Source organism: Malus sylvestris, chromosome 4, assembly GCF_916048215.2.
Source record: "Malus sylvestris chromosome 4, drMalSylv7.2, whole genome shotgun sequence".
In the NCBI taxonomy this organism is placed as follows: Eukaryota; Viridiplantae; Streptophyta; class Magnoliopsida; order Rosales; family Rosaceae; genus Malus; species Malus sylvestris.
The window spans coordinates 26,341,756-26,359,524 of NC_062263.1; the positions used below are offsets into that span (position 1 = coordinate 26,341,756).

At 37.8% G+C, this 17,769-nt stretch overlaps 1 protein-coding gene across 1 annotated transcript; it reads left to right on the forward strand.

Moving 5' to 3' along the window:
* LOC126619428 (uncharacterized) lies at positions 1 to 1,118 on the forward strand. Its single transcript, XM_050287796.1, has one exon. The coding sequence runs from the start codon at positions 377 to 379 to the stop codon at positions 767 to 769; it is 393 nt and encodes a 130-aa protein (XP_050143753.1). The 5' UTR covers positions 1 to 376; the 3' UTR covers positions 770 to 1,118.
* The last annotated feature ends 16,651 nt before the right edge of the window (positions 1,119 to 17,769 follow it).

Sequence of the window (17,769 nt, forward strand, 5' to 3'; positions counted from 1 at the left end):
AGGAGGGGACTATAATTTTAGATAGAGAAGAAGAAGCAATGAGACTCAGTACTTCCGTTGTAGTTGTAGATAAGTTTCTCTCCTAGCTTCTGCAACCGCTCATGTGGCGGCGCAGTCATCGCTTGCCTATTGCCTTCCTAAGCAAATGGCAAACCCAACTTATGACTTAACCCACCCAAGGTTCGACGAATTTATACAATCTCAAGAGTCTCCCACAAACCTTTATATTTCTCTTTAAACCGCACCATTACTCTTCATCTTCAACCTCCAGATTTCATACCCCCAAAGGAAAAGACAACAAAGCCCTCTCTCTCTCTCTCTCTCTCTCTCTCTCTCTCTGCGTCTCTGTTGTTTCTCTCCGGCTGAGTTCTCCTCCATGGCCGGCCTGTGGGGACGGAGGTTTCACCACGTGGGAACCGACCCGTCAATCAGCAGAAGCACCTCATTGGCTAGGAGTACTAGCAGTGGGTCCTACTACAACAGCTACATGGAGCAGGGAAGCAGCAACTACACGTTGATGGAGAAGAGGCAGCTTTTTCTCAGAAGCTACCAGTTCAGCAGGAAGAAGAACCTGACGGAGAAGATAAAAGGGTCTTTTTGCAAAGTCAAGAGGGCGATATGCCTGCGGCTGAGGTCGGCGAGGAAGCTCCGGAAATTGGTTTCTTTCAAGCTCAGATATGGCGTTTCTTACCGGAGAAGAAGACTCGGCCGTCTGCTGAATAATTACCGTCATACCCGCAAATGCGATAAGTCCTATTGCTTCTGGTAGGGAGTACTCGAAACTCGTGTCAATGTCTAATTCTTCTCTCTCCCTCTGTTTTCGGGTTTCTTGTACTCATTTTTTATCCATCTGCACTCGAAATTGAATATTTTCTGACCTTTTTCTGCACCGACTGGGTCGGAATGAGCGCATGAGGCTAAAAGAGGAGTGCTAAAATTACTGAAGTCTTACAATTTCTTTTGTTTGTATGTAATTTCAAAGAAAAAAAGTGGTGCTTGAACTTGAAAAGCATTAGAATTTGTGGTATTAGATTCGCACCCCACAATTGATCTTGCTTCCAAGAGTCTGAAAAAAAAAAAGAAAGAGTTATATACATGATGAATTCCTGTTCGATTTATTTTGTGATACTAGTTGTTAATTTTAGTTAGGGTTTTTGCTCTCTACTCTAAGGGTTTTTTTTTTTTGGGGGGGGGGGGGGGAGATTTAGGAAAATGGTGTGTTTTAGTATTTTTAGGTGATTTATATTTGTCTTAAAACTTGTCCATAGTGTGGTTAAACTGTATCACCATCACTATAAAAAATAAAAAATAAAAAAAACTGTGTTTCTAATTGTTATGAGAATCCCGAAATAATAATTTGCATGATGCGATTGAGAATCTCAAAGTATAATGTAATGGAGGCCACCATCCGGCTTAGGGTTTGGTTTCCAAGTTACGCAGAGTTTGAGGTCGATTTTTGGAAGAGGTAAATGGAAACCGATGTGGAAATCTGTCAAGTTCAAAGTTTGAGTACTTTGAGTCTCAAGGGAGCTGCAAACCCAAAGAAAAGTCAAGCAGTTCAAAGATCCAAGTTTGAATGTAAGAGATGAAGCAAAAAGTTAGTATTGTGCACTTTGCATGCTGTTACAGTTGAAATTGATCACACAACTATATTGCTGTTACTTCTCTTCCTTTTTTTCTCTCTCTTAGTGGTTCGCTTTGATGGCAGGATTTTCTCTAGTGCGGGATAAATCTGTTGGATGCTAAACACTTCTCTGTTGACTGAGAAGGAATGCAGCAGAAGCATAAAGGAGCTAACGGCTAGTTGTTTTAAATTGTAACGGCTAGTTAGCCTTTAGTGATAGTTTTAGACAAGTGTAAGGCTTAGATTAAAAGCCCCAATGAAGGGTTAAGATTAGCCTTGTACTATCAGGTTGTTATGCATTTTTGTCAGCTAGCTCCAATGGGAATAAGGGCTGACTGTGCTCACTCTAAAACCCTACTGACATCATATATAAATGACTGCTATAAGCTGCTGCAATAGTAGTGCAATATAGCCGACATTCCCTTCTCACATTTTGTGTAATCTTCACCTTTCTCTGAATACAAAACCCTGTCAAAACAATCACTCAAAATATCAACTTTATAAAACACTATCATGGCCTCAGAGCTTAGTTCTTGATTACTGAAATCTGGGCGTTGTGGAATCTGTTTTCTTTGAGGTGTTCAGGTAAAGGCTGAAACCCTAAGTGTCAATACAAGTCGAAGATGAAAGGATCTGGGGGTGGCGACCTCAAAGCTCCAATCTTTGATGGAGAAAACTATGACTATTGGAGGATTCGGATGACTACCATCTTCAAGTCATATGATCTCTGGGAAATGGTTCAATATGGATATGACCTACCAGAGATGGAGATCGATGCTCTAGAAGAGGATCTCACAGAGAAACAGATAGCTACACTGAAGGAGAATAGGATGAATGATGCTAGAGCGTTGGGGATCATTCAAGGGGCTGTCTCAGACTTCATATTTCCCAGGATAGCAAATGAAGAAACTGCCAAGGCTGCTTGGGATACTCTGCAACAAGAATACAGAGGAGATGTGAAGGTACGAAAGGTAAAGCTCCAGTCTCTTAGACGTGATTTTGAATACACACGCATGAGAGAAGATGAACCACTTAAAGATTATTTTTCTAGGCTGTTTGATGTTGTGACTCAAATGAAAACTTATGGAGAAGAACTGCAAAATGAAAGAATTGTGCAAAAGCTCCTAATTAGTTTGACTAAGCCTTATGATTCTATTGTGAGTGTGATAGAAGAAACCAAAGATACCGATACACTCAGTGTGCAAGATGTGATGGCTTCCTTGAGAGTTTTTGACCAAAGACTCGAGAGGCATGCTGATAGTGCAACTGAGAAAGCTTTTCAGTCACTAAACATAGGGTCTTCTAGTCACTCTAATCAACATCAAAACAAACCAAGGAAAGATTGGAAAGGGAAGAACAAAAAGTGGGAAGGAAAACCAAATGGAGAACACAAGTATAACAGTGGAAATAACAGTGGTAGTAAAACCAAACCATTGTGCAAATACTGTGATAAAACACATTTTGGTGAATGTTGGTTCAAAGGGAAACCGAAATGTCACAAATGTTTTAGATTTGGTCACCTGCAGAAAGACTGCAGATCAAATACAACTCAGAGAGTGAACATTGCAAACCAAGTAGAGGAAGAAACAAATGTCTTCTGTGCTTTTAGTGCAAGTGTTGAAAAGGACAATGAGGTTTGGTATATAGACAGTGGGTGTAGCAACCATATGACTGCTCATGAGTCCTTATTGACAGATATTGACACTGCCTTCACTGGAAAAGTAAAGATGGGAAATGGTAACATTGTGAAAGCAACAGGCAAGGGCACTCTCATCATAGACACCAAGAGGGGAAAGAGACACATTAAGGAAGTCATGTTGGTACCGAGTCTAGAGGAAAACCTTCTTAGTGTTGGACAGATGATGGAACATGGCTACTTCTTATTGTTTGGAGACACTATTGTTGAGATATATGATGATAGGACCCTGTCAAATCTAGTTGTGAAGGTTGAAATGAAAAACAGAAGCTTTCCATTGTTACTTAAATGTTTGGAGGAAGTGGCAAGGAGGGCAAGCACATTTGACTCAGAAAGACTATGGCACAAAAGGTTTGGGCACTTAAATATGCAGAGTTTGAGAAACCTGCAAAAATATGAAATGGTGCAAGGCTTACCCCAACTAGATGATATGAATGAAGTTTGTGAAGGATGTGCACTCGGGAAACAACACAGGGAAAAGTTTGAAACTGGGAAAGCCTGGAGAGCTGCAAAACCACTAGAATTAATTCACACTGATGTGTGTGGTCCAATGAAGAATGCATCCATCAGTGGGAACAAGTACTTTCTGACCTTCATAGATGACTACTCAAGGATGTGTTGGGTATATTTCATGAGATTAAAATCAGAGGTCTTCAACATCTTCAGGAAGTTTAAAGCAATGGTTGAGTTACAAAGTGGACATCAAATCAAGAAGATAAGGAGTGATAGGGGAGGTGAGTATACCTCACTGGAATTCAATGCTTTCTGTGAAGAATTGGGTCTAGAAAGACAGCTCACAGTAGCATATACTCCACAACAAAATGGCACTGCAGAGAGGAAGAATAGAACAATAGTGGAGATGGCAAGGTCCATGTTACATGAAAAGAAAATTCCCTACTCATTTTGGGGAGAAGCTGTGAATACTGCAGTTTATCTCTTGAACAGGTGTCCCACCAAGGCTTTGGAGAAACAAACTCCATTTGAAGTGTTTAGTGGAAGAAAACCTGGAGTTAAGCATTTGAAAGTTTTTGGCTCTGTGTGTTATGCACTTGTGCCATCACAACTCAGACATAAATTACAAGAATCCAGCAACAAGTGCATCTTTGTTGGATATGGAACTAATGAAAAAGGTTATAGGTTGTACAACTTAAAAACTCAGAAGATCAATCTCTCAAGAGATGTTATTTTTGATGAAGAAACACTGTGGAATTGGGAAACAAAGGCAGTGGAAGAAGACAAAGTATCACTGCAGATTTGTGTCACTGAGAAAGGAACTGCACAGAATGAAATTGGTGCAAGTCATGAATCCGAAGAAGGAAGCTTGCAGATCCCTCAAAATTCACCATTTCAAACCCCTCAGAGTTCACATAACTTAAGTGCAGGTTCAACATCCCAACAGGAAGAGCAACAAAGCTCAAACTCAAGATCAAGTGTACAAAGCTCAAACTCAAGCTCAGGGTTAACACCAATTAAGATGAGAAGCCTGGAGGAAATCTATGCTGCTTGCAATTTCTGTGTCATTGAACCAGAAACATTTGAAGAAGCTGAGAGTGACAAGGCATGGCAGATAGCAATGGAAGATGAAATCTCAATGATAGAAAAAAATGGAACTTGGATTCTAGTTGATAGGCCAAGTGATAAACCTGTGATTGGTGTGAGATGGGTCTATAAAACCAAGCTGAACTTGGATGGATCTGTGCAAAAGAACAAGGCTAGATTGGTGGCTAAAGGCTACTCCCAAAAGCCTGGAATTGACTTTAATGAGACATTTGCACCTGTGGCTAGACTAGATACAATTAGAACTCTAATTGCATTAGCTGCACAGAAGGGTTGGCAACTATACCAGTTAGATGTTAAGTCTGCATTCCTAAATGGTGTGCTAGAGGAAGAGGTCTATGTAGACCAGCCACAAGGTTTTGAAGTCAAAGGGTCCGAGAGCAAGGTGTATAGACTAAAGAAAGCACTTTATGGCCTAAAGCAGGCACCAAGAGCATGGTATAGTGAGATTGATGCACACTTCACCAAGTGTGGATTCAAGAAGAGCCTTAGTGAAGCAACACTCTACACCAAAGTTGAAAACAAATCAGAGATCCTCATAGTGTCTATCTATGTGGATGATGTGGTCTTCACTGGAAATAGCAAGAAAATGGTTGATGAATTCAGAAATGAAATGATGGGAAAATATGAGATGACAGATTTGGGGTTACTTCACCACTTTCTTGGCATGGGGGTAATTCAAAAGGCAGATTGCATTTTCATCCATCAAATGAAATATGCACAAACACTCCTCGATAGATTTGGTCTCAAGGGATGCAAACCAGTTAGCACTCCCTTAATTGCAAATGAAAAACTCAAAAGTGAAGATGGAAGTGAATCGGTGGATGCAAGTCTCTACAGGAAAATTGTTGGCAGCCTGTTATATCTCACAGCAACAAGACCAGATATCATGTATGCTGCAAGTCTACTATCAAGGTTCATGCATAATCCTACCAAAATACATTTAGGAACTGCTAAAAGGGTTCTCAGGTATGTGCAAGGAACAATTGATTTTGGAATCAAGTATGAGAAAGGACAGACAACCATATTGGTTGGTTTCTGTGATAGTGACTGGGGAGGCAGTGAAGATGACATGAGGAGCACATCGGGGTATGCATTTACTTTTGGCTCTGGTGTATTCTCGTGGGCCTCAGTTAAGCAACAAAGTGTTGCACTATCAACAGCCGAAGCTGAGTATGTGAGTGCTGCAGAAGCAACATCTCAAGCAATCTGGCTACGATTCGTTCTCAAAGATTTTGGGGAATTGCAGGTTGAACCAACTAAGCTAATGTGTGATAATACCTCAGCCATAGCAATGACAATGAATCCAGTATTTCATCAGAAAACAAGACACATCAAGAGGAAATATCATTTTATCAGAGATGCATTACAAGAGAATGTCATTGAACTGATGTATTGCAGAACAGAAGATCAGGTAGCAGACATTTTTACAAAAGCACTACCAAAAGAAAGGTTCACTTACCTTAGAAGCTTGCTTGGAGTCAACACGAGGAAGAGTTTAGAGGGGAGTGTTGGATGCTAAACACTTCTCTGTTGACTGAGAAGGAATGCAGCAGAAGCATAAAGGAGCTAACGGCTAGTTGTTTTAAATTGTAACGGCTAGTTAGCCTTTAGTGATAGTTTTAGACAAGTGTAAGGCTTAGATTAAAAGCCCCAATGAAGGGTTAAGATTAGCCTTGTACTATCAGGTTGTTATGCATTTTTGTCAGCTAGCTCCAATGGGAATAAGGGCTGACTGTGCTCACTCTAAAACCCTACTGACATCATATATAAATGACTGCTATAAGCTGCTGCAATAGTAGTGCAATATAGCCGACATTCCCTTCTCACATTTTGTGTAATCTTCACCTTTCTCTGAATACAAAACCCTGTCAAAACAATCACTCAAAATATCAACTTTATAAAACACTATCAAAATCTTGCACTACAATTACGGGTTGTGAGTAGTTGGTCGATCTTCCGCTCATATCTCGCGTTGGAGAACTTGTGTTTAGTAGCACACTACAGGTCTACAATACAGTTTAGATTCATGGGGCATTGGTATTTCCGTCCGTCACCAAAAGTTATAGGTAGGATAATGAGACCAAATAAAAGAGTCAATAAAAACTACATGCCACTGAATTAAGTGGTCTATAAGTTAGACTGGCCGACTTATTAAATTTCACCTCATCTGATTTAACTCTTTTTTACTACTACACATATGTGGGTTAGGGTACTGCGTCTCTCCCTTGCACCATCGTTTAAGTCTTGTTTTATAAATCAGAGTAGTTTAGAACAGAATAATGTTAGAGAGATCATATTCTGTAGACAGCATGATATAATGATTGATGGTTGAATTTATTTTTAAATCAGTAAAAATAAAATCTAACCATCATCCATGTAATTTACAAAATATGTTCTAAACCCGTTTACTTTAAATATAATATTTTACTCCATTATAAATTACTACCAAAATAAAGTGGCATGGTGGAGCAAGCAGAAGGCTCTCGTCATTTATATAAATATAAACACATGCCTAATGGCTTCATATGGAATCAACGTCAAGGGATTGGTGGAAATCTATGAATATAAAAATGAAGGGGCAAGATTAATCAATATTTAGTTACATTCTGCAGTATCGGGACAGATGTATAAAAGGGTTTTTCTTTACTAAAGTGCTCATCTTTAATTCAACTTTTTAATGGAATGGCTGGGAAGGAGGAAGAAGAATCTTTCATTTCATGTGCTGACAGAGACAGATCCAATTACTTGGGATGAAAATTTAAGAGCGAGAGAAGAGAAACTTGGATAAGATAGTTTTCACATACGATGAGGATTTTCTTAAAATCGAGTGTTAAAATCGGGCGCGACTAAAATATAGAATAACATAATATAACAGTATGGCCGGATCAATCACGTATTCAAATTACCTTACTCAAGTTTTCATGAACAACTTGTCATCAAGATGTATGTAGTCAGTTGACATTTCACAAAAAATAGGCAAGAAAAGGATACGTGGCTGTACAGATACAGCATTAGAGAAGTTTAATCTAGTGTAAATTAATAGTATTTGATTAATTATTTCATACATTTGTCTAAAATTTACGGGAAAAAGGGTGAATAACGTTTTGTTGCATGTGTTTGCTGATCAAGAAAAAATGGTTCCTTGAGAAATGGAGGATGAAATGGCAATCGCTGGATAAGAAACGTGACGATATATATTATACTAATGCTAAAGTCAACCAGATTTAAAGAACTGACTGCATGGCAACGCTGACACAGAACTTTTTGGGTACTTTGAAGTATTGGATATTCAAGTATTTTAATTGTTAAACTTTTATTTTAAAATATAAAAATTAAATTTAACAGTTAAAACATCTTACTTTGGAGCACCTAAATTTTTTTTACGCATATACTTGCTAATAAAATTAAAAAAAATGAGATCGTGTTGAAAACTTTGTTTATAATTATTCCAGATTGGATCTAACCAAACTGCAATGGTAAGAGGAAAACTTCGTTTAACATTTGCCATGGGGCAGATTTTGTAGTAATCATAGGGGTGGGCTATAATTTTCTGTTTTTCATAAATTATGTGCAAATGACTGACTATACTTTCTTGAGTGTTTTGGAATATTCAATATTCTGAGTATTTTAACTATTAGATCTTTATTTTAAAATTAACATTAAGTTTTTGGTTTTTCAAAAACATGCATGCCGCGTTACAAAGGCAACCACAGTTTAAGGTTGGTTCCGTCCTTGAGATAATTGAATAGATTAATTCAGGCTATCAGCCTAAAAGCTAGAACATGATATAAATTAGAAAGCTTTCACTTTTGGGTGAATAATTTTTGGTTTTGGCAGTTATATCATGGTAACAGAGAGACCATAAAGCCACTCAGCAATTGGTATCGTATTATGAGAGAGACCAAGTGCCTAATTGTTTGCTCATCTAAAATGTGCACAACTAAAATTCGAGGAAAGAAGTGTTTGATTGGTTTCAAGGATCATGTGATTAGATGCTGAGGCAGAACTTATCACTTTTCTTTGTGCGTAGAGCACTTTCACCTGTTTTGCCTATGCATGAGCAGGCCAACGACAGTTAATATTCACTCTGAAAAGTAATTGTCTTTGTGCAACTCCAACCGTTTATCATTGCCATGATGATTACTATTCATATATATATATATATATATATATATATATATATATATAGCTAGTCTTATCCTCTACGTGTCGTTATAGCCTTAGATTTTGGTTGAGATTTTTAACCACTTTCATCGCATCAAGTGTCAATATCCATTAATAATATCCACTCAAATTTTTTGTAAGATTTTTGACCATTCACGTTGCCCCCACATGTCCTTATCCGATCTTTTAATTTGCTCATATTTCTTCATAAAAACCCTTCAACCCACCAAATGTACACACACCAATCACCTCTATCCTCCGTACTCATCTCCATTCATAAGATTTTTTTTAAAGGGAATTTTAACAAAACACTTTTGGTACTGTTCACTTTTAACGTTAAAGACATTTTTACTCTAAAAAGTCACTTCTGATACTATTCACTTACAATACATTTTTGTCCTTTTGGTTAAAACTCAAAGTTTTCAATCCATTTTCATTATTATTTTTTTTTTAAAGATAGTTCTTTCAACAATGTCTAACATGAGGAGATTGCTAAAGAGCCAAGAGCAAGAAATTGGATTCGCCTGAGAACCGAGGGAGAGGTCGTGGAGAAGTGTTCGGAGGATGGTTATAGTCCTTGCTGCGGATCCTTCCCTCAAACTATCTTGTGATAATTTCAGATAATCATAAAATTCTTAGGATCCTTCCCTTAATTTCTGTCAAATTTGAGCCAAGGAATTGATGGCCCAACCAAATTTTGGGCTGTTCATACAACCTGAACCAGCCTCTCTCAGTAGGCGCAAAATGCAATAGGGTCCATGTTTCCAAGCCAGCCCAAAATACAGTGCACAAAAATACAAAATAATCTTTATAGAGCTCGTTTGAAAGTGTTTTTAAAATAATTATAATCGTTTTTGGAGAAATTGAATTTGGAAGAAGCAACATATATGTGCTTCTTGTTGGAAGTACTAAAGTGTTTTCCAGGATTCACTTGGATTTTTACTAATGATTGGTTTCAAAAATATTTTCACCAAAAGCGTTTTCAATAATTTTAAAAGCACTTCTAAACGAGTTTTTAATTAAAGAAAAGCTGCCAATTCCCACCCACTTATTTTCTTCAAGTTTGGACTGATTAGACCAACAGATCATAGCCTTGACTAGATTATGGACTCATTAGTGTAAGATAATTAAACAAAACATCTAAATCTGCTTTTACTTAAATATCACAACTGCAAACCTCACTTTCCTTGGCAAATGATTGGTTTTGATTTGCAACCCTAACATGGACATCAATCATTTGCACATGCCACTAATATTCCCAATTCTTCTGCTGCATTAATAAACTCAAGGGAGCAAGAGAACTCTGCACTCAGGTGGTTATGTATTTGGTGGTAGCCATGTGTTTAAATGCAGAGTATACTGAGCTAGAATATGAATGGCAACCAATGTGTCATAGGGAATCTCAATGTTGCAATATATTCAACCTCAACCTCTTTCTATTAGTATTTGTTGAGTAACCGACCAGTGCCGACTCACAACTAAGTATGATTCAATGTTAATATTGTCTCCAACTTAATCGTAGAGTTCAAATATTTAGGGTGAGACTATGCACAGTGGTCCCATCGAGGTGGAAGTTCATGATTTATGACGATCTACACAAACCAGTGTGGACTCATTAATGAGTTTGATTGAGTACCGATATAGTTCCCAACTTAATCTCAGATCCAATACCAAGTGTAGTTTGACTCATTACTGAGTCTAATTCAACACCGGTATTATCTATAACTTAACTGTCCAAGTTGAATGTTATTGTGAAATTACACCCAGTGAACCAATCAAAGTGTAAATCCATGATTTGTATCGAGCCCCACAACCCCAACAACCACTATATGTTTAAAAAGACATTAAAACAAGATTCTGTATCTCCATTTAACCCCCACTAGCTCTTCCCCTTTATATAAGGCACAGAGTACTAGAAATCCTATAACAATCTCACCCTTTTATACATATACATCGCTCTATCTTCTTTGTCCCTCTCAGTGCTGATGGGTTTCCAAGAAATTGTTGGGGGAAGGCTGGGATGCAACTATGAAAAGCTAACCAAGAGCTATGAAAAGCTAACCAAGAGCAATGAGAAGGTGGGAAGGCCAGGAAGGCAACAATGGGTGAAGAAAATGAATGGAAGGCTAAAGGGTTTTCGGTTATCGCGTTCTCGGAAGCTTACTCTGAAGATTTTTTCTGTGGTTGTATGGACAAGCAGGCTTGCAAGGATATGCAGTGACACTGTGAACAGAATGAAGGTTGATGGAGCTTATCCAACTATTATCTTCTCCACTCAATGGGGGCTTCCAGTTCTATCTCATCCTTCTGTTAGGAGCTGCAGCATCAAATATTGCAGCCCTAATATTGCATCAATTAGGAACTGTATCAAATAGCATGATGCCTTGATTGATGTTATTTTATATCTCTATCTCAATTTATAAAAAATTTCTTATTTGTTTCTCACATAATTAAACTTCTACCCTCCAATTAAGTAAACAGAATTTGCAGTAGGTGAATTAAGCATTGTGTACAATTGTCCTACAAATCTTCCATTGTTGTGGAGGAATTTTTGCGTAATCTTTTGGTGCCTCAAATTGAATTGGACTGGATAACCCACTATATTAATTAGGATAAGTTGAAGGAAGAAACGAAGAAATTTTGTCCAACTTGAAGATAGAAGATAAATTACTTATGAAGGAAACTAATCGTTTTTAATCTCCACAAAATGGTAAGCTTAGAAGAATACGTTTCTTTCACGTCTGTTTTTCCACTTCCAACTTTATGTTACACATGAAGAATAGGTATCAGGGAATTTCCGGGTAATTTTGTTTATAATCAGTAAAATGTTACAATATTCCCAATATATAAATAACATTTATGCTAATGAGATTATCAACATATTTTCATAAGAATTACACAACTGAAAATATATAAAAAGCACCAATATAACAATTACAGATAAAGGCAAAGGTGGACTTTGAATATGACAGGAACAGACTATATATATGTTAAAAGAAGATGACACATGCAACCTAATTGGCCCCTTTAATTATGTGATCTCTTTCTTATAGTTATTACAATTTTAGGTGGCACTTATGGAGATAGCATACGAGAGAGATGAACTTCCATGCACCTATACGATGCCATGGTTTTCTAAACTAATTACGCATTGTTTTGTAAAAAAGTTAAAACAAGAAGTAAATTTCAGATACGACATATACAGCAGCCCAAGCATATGTAAGCTTCTCTCCTACTTCTAATGCACAAGACTACAATCAGCACTGGAATTTGGAGGGAGTCCAGTCCACCAAAGCTACCTGCTTTTAGGTGCAAAGCCAGGGATGAACAGAAAATAAGACTCTTTGAGGCTGAAATTTGGGATGAGAAAGTGCCTTGCCACGTCCAACTTTGATCCCATCTTATTCTGCCCCTTCTTCACCAGCCGCCATAGTCGCGGCGGCGTAAGGCTTTCCTCACACGTCTCCGGCTCCTCCTTAATAGTTGCTAGCTTGCTCTTGAGTATTTCCTCTATGTCCTTCCAGGAGTCTGTCCGGAAATATTTCCGACTCATGCACGGCACTGCCCGCCACATTTTTCGATATGCCCTCCTCATTTCAAGTCGAGTTCATCACCTATAACCCTCCGTTTGGACGAGGAAAGTAAACTTGGACCATAAACAATGCTCTTCTCCTCGCCTATATATAAAGAGAGAAACAGATGTAGGGTGTGATAAGAGGGAGGGAAGGTTTAAGAAAGTGGGTTAGGGTTGCAGTATTAGTTGGAAAGCTAGGAAATGGAAAGGGGAGGGAGCAAAAGGTATAACCTTCCCTCTCTTTACAGCGATGATTCAATCACACTGATCAGCTTTTGTTTGATAATCTTTTTAAACCTGCCAAGCTTTTATTCTTTTTGAATCATCATGAAATATGTTTTCTACTTTTGAAGTTTATACATATCTTGGCAAAAGGATCGATGCATGGGGTCTCGTCATGTCTGCTACGTACAACTTTCATGGTTTCCTGGAATTATCATACTGTTAACTGATGTTGCCCCTTGCAAATAATAATGATAGAGAGCAGAGACTCGTATATCTCTATTAGCCTATTTGATCATGCTAGTATGCTCGTTCCCTTGCATCAGAGATCGAATTGTATATCTCAATGCTAGTTGACCATGATAGTATGCTCATTACCTTATATAGAGGTCAAATTTTCTACTTTATAAATTAGAGTAGTTTAACATATCGCGTTTGAAATGTATACACACTGCACTGCAGGAAAATTAATAAGTAGTTCATAATAAAATTGCTTTATTAATTCAAGGATGTGCTGTTCTCGATTAATATAGTTTTAGAAAATTGAGAAGCCCTTTGCCATGATTTCATTGACCATGATTTGCAGGTGAGAATGGCTCCATGTTTTTCCCTATCCCTCCAGTTTAGACTCTTTTTTCCCTGATATTCCTCTTCCAGTTTTTATTTTATTTCAGCTTTACTCCTTATTGTTTTTCTTATTAATTATAATTTCATGTCAGACTCCAAGTCATCTAGTGATTAAAGATCTCCACATCACTCTTAATCAGAACTCTTAGATGTTATAAAATCTAAAAATTTAAATAAAGTGCAAAAACGTTTGTTAAAATATTTGTCCTTTGATTGAAGTCATGTTTTATCCTTTGATTGCATAATTTCCATACCAAAGTGGACTCACATAATTTTCATACCAATCTTCCATCCTATAAAATACACCATGTTATTGAGGACACACGATTTCAAGCACTCATCTAATTTTGTCCAACTGTTATGCCTCAAGGCTGACCAAAAGTCTTTTATAGTCTTGCACTAAAAAAAAGAGAAATGTTAAGGAGACACTTTTAAAATGAAACTTTCTATAAACTCTCTTTTACCTTGTAGTTTAACATTAATTTTCATGCCAACATCATAAAACATTGTGTCAAAAACATGAGGTGACAGACAATCCATAGAACGTCCCACTTTTGAGAGCGAGTCTCCTTAGCATTTCTTCTAAAAAAACATGGGGAGGATCCAAATCTAGCTCACTAGAGGCTCGCCAATTTAAGGCTAATTTGACAAGTGTTTTTAAATAACTGAAAGCATTTTTAAATAACTGAAAGCGGTTACCAAGAAATTTGGCAATCCCCATACGTGTTTGGGACGAGATGGATCCTCTTTGTGAGGATCCCGGGGATCCTTTAATCTTGTCATTTCATCGTATATCATGATGTCATAAATTATTTTAAATTATATTATTTAAAATTGAACACAAACAACACCTGATGAAAACTAATCGCACGATGTACGATGAACGAACATAATTAAAGGATCCCAGGAATCCTCATAAAGAGGATCTGAGGATCCTATCTCGTTTGGGACATTAATCAATATAAAAATTAAAAACTAATCACGCTCAAAAGTCTTCATGATATGTTTCACGCAATTGATTGTCACCATTAATTCATATTGGGTAAATTACATTTTACCCCTTAGATTTGGGGTCGATTTCTGACACACCCCGACCCTGAAAGTCCACTAGGACTCTGAATCGAGCTGTGCTGGCCAACACCTGGAGGATGACGAAGCCATAGAATATGATAATGTGTAAAATGTGAATAAATTTTAAACTTAAAAGTGCCTATATACACAATTACGCTGTGAGCGGGTAAGGGGCCGTTTCACGCGTGATACAGAGTATAAGTAAAGTACAGTAAGGTAAGATAATGATTGTACCATCATAAGGAGCCACTTGAACTGGGAATGCCACGAGTCATCGTCAATACGGAACCTTGCTACTAGAACCTAGAAGGTGCAAAAATAGAAAGAGTGAGTGGTCAAAACAAAGATTTTTAAAATCATCTCCATTATCAAAGGTAGTAACTCATCGCCGTAAAATCTGTATAGTTTCCAGCATATCATACTACGTAGAAGTATGAAATCAAAAGTATACTAACAGTAAACCCAGAAGTATACCACTACCTAGCATCTTATTAGCAATGTAAATAATCATGTGCTTAATAAACCATACTAACACGCAGTCGGAATCACCTATGGTGACCTGTACAACTATACTCATATCTCATCAATCAATGCTAGCATATAAGTCGGAGTCACCTCTAGTGACTTGTACGACTTATCTATAACTTATCACATATCTCATCAATCAATGCTAGCATATAAGTCAGAGTCACCTCTAGTAACATGTATGACTTATCCATAACTCATCACATATCTCATCAGTCAATGTTAGCATATAAGTCGGAGTTACCTCTAGTGACCTATACGACTTATCCATAAATCATCACATATCTCATCAATCAATGCTAGCATATAAGTCGGAGTCACCTCTAATGACCTGTACGACTTATCCATAACTCAATAACTATACATGTACATGAGTCGGAACCACCTAAAGTGGTCTGTATGACAGGACTGGGTGTAATTAAATACGCTCAAGTGCTACGATCACGTGAAGATTGTGTGAATAATTACGGGTCACCTACGAGTCGGAACCACCTATAGTGGTCTGTACGACATGATTGTGCACCTACCTTGGATCCAAGGTGAGCGTAAGGTGCAGGAGGTGAACATAACATGAAGGATTATGCCCTGGCCACGGGCGGGAGCACTAACACCGGGGTGCAGGTTTATGAGCTCTAATATATCTCAACACAATCATGCTCACTACCATCAATATCATCATGTACTCATCTGAAGCTTACCTGGGCGTCCGTGGTGTCATTTAGCACTTCAAAGCATTCACAATAATTAGGTTCAGTTATTATACATATGAATATGTTATGATGCAATCTAAACTCAAACATTTCATAATATTCCCAAAATATATAATATGATGTAAAAATTACAATCAATAACGCCTACTCCCAAACTGTTTACTTTTGAGAGTAATCATTGGTGATAAGCCCAACTAGACACTAGTCTAATCAACTATCATTACTTATGTTTCCTTACTTCAATTTCTTGATTCTTCATACATTGTTTTATAACCAACAATTAACCACTAAAACATAAGGTTAAATCTCACATTTTGCACCAATCTCCCTCACATTGCTCAATTCCCCAAACAAGGCTATTGTCTCAATTATTTACTCTCATTTATTTTATTTTATGGCTGCATCTAACGTCTTGTCAGACTGCATACGTACCCTAAACAAGGATCAAACATTTCGTAGTTCACAATAATTATTTGTAGGTGACATGCACAAATCAATTTAGAAACGTTTGTGCAACTATCAATTATATACATATGATAAGAAGGAAAAGATCCACTCACCTGGAGTCCACGCTAAGATTCACTTACACGCACATTGAGGCGTCCCGAACGATTGACACATATAACAATTATTGATTCACATCTCAAAACTCTTATCAATAGAATATGTAATTCATATAAGGCACATCCACAAGGACATTCTAAAATAGTTTGAGGCTCATTGACCACAAGTCAACCATCGATCAAAGATCGACAGTAGGGTCTAAAACCCTGTATAACTCGATCCGGAAGATCCGCATATCAGATTTCCAATCTAAAACTTCCAAAGATCCACATTATACTTATAGAATAACATACTAAAATTTCACTACGATCCAACGGTCGGATCTCCGCCAATTGTCCAAATTCAAGTGGTGGTTAACGTTTTATTTTATTAACTTACGAAGCCAATTTGGAAAGATCCGTGCATCCGATTCCCCATCCATAAGTTCCTACATTCTTCAAATATTACGTATGACAATGTATCAAGGTTTGGTGACGATCCAACGGTCGGATCGTCGATTCATATAAGTACTTATTAATGTATCATAGAGAGCTTAGGTTCCAACGATCAACCTACGTCATTCAATATCAAAAATGAATTCCCAACATTTAACATAGCCTAAAAATAGCATTGGCGGCCCACTGGCCATGCACCGCCGCACACGCCGTCATGGGTGGTGGTCGGCCGCCCCGACTCGCCGAAAAATCCAACTATTTCCAAAAATTACCAATTTTCACAGAAATGAAAATCTCAATGAGTAGAGCAAGTTTTATACCTGTGGCCAAGTCCAATTTGGCCAGAAAAGGCCCCAATTTTTGCTAAACCGTATGAAACCCTAGAATTAGGTGTGATTCGATTCGACCTCCAAACTTGCTCTGACGCATCCACCACTGCTTAGGCTTTGTTCATGGGTTATAGGGGAGTGTTTTGGTAGTGGTAACTGAAGGAAAACGTTTCACAATTGATGGATTTCGAGCAATGTTCCTCGCAGCACCCATGAAGTGTTCTTCGTGAAATCTCCACCATTTCATGCAAATTTTGGCTAGAATCGAATGTTGGGATATGGTGATGAGGTTTAGTGGTGTTAATGGGCTTCAATTTCGCCGGAGAACCGCGGAAATGGCATCGGAAAGCATAAAGAAACGAGTCGAAGGTTGGGTTCCCGGTTTCAGGGATCCGGTGTCCATCCCTTCTTCCTCCTTTCTCTCCTAGAACTCATCTCTCCTCATCCTATTGGGAAGTTCTTTCATCTTCTTCTCCTGATTGGGCAAAAGCCCTTTCTTTCCTCTCCTTCAATTGGGCAGCATCCCTCCCTTTGTTCTCTTCTCCGGTTCTCCCTCTTCTTCCTCCCCATGGACCCCTTAATAATAAATATAATAATAAAGATGATATGAAATAAATGAAATAATAATTAACAATCCTTACCAATATACTTTTGGAATACAATACGGTA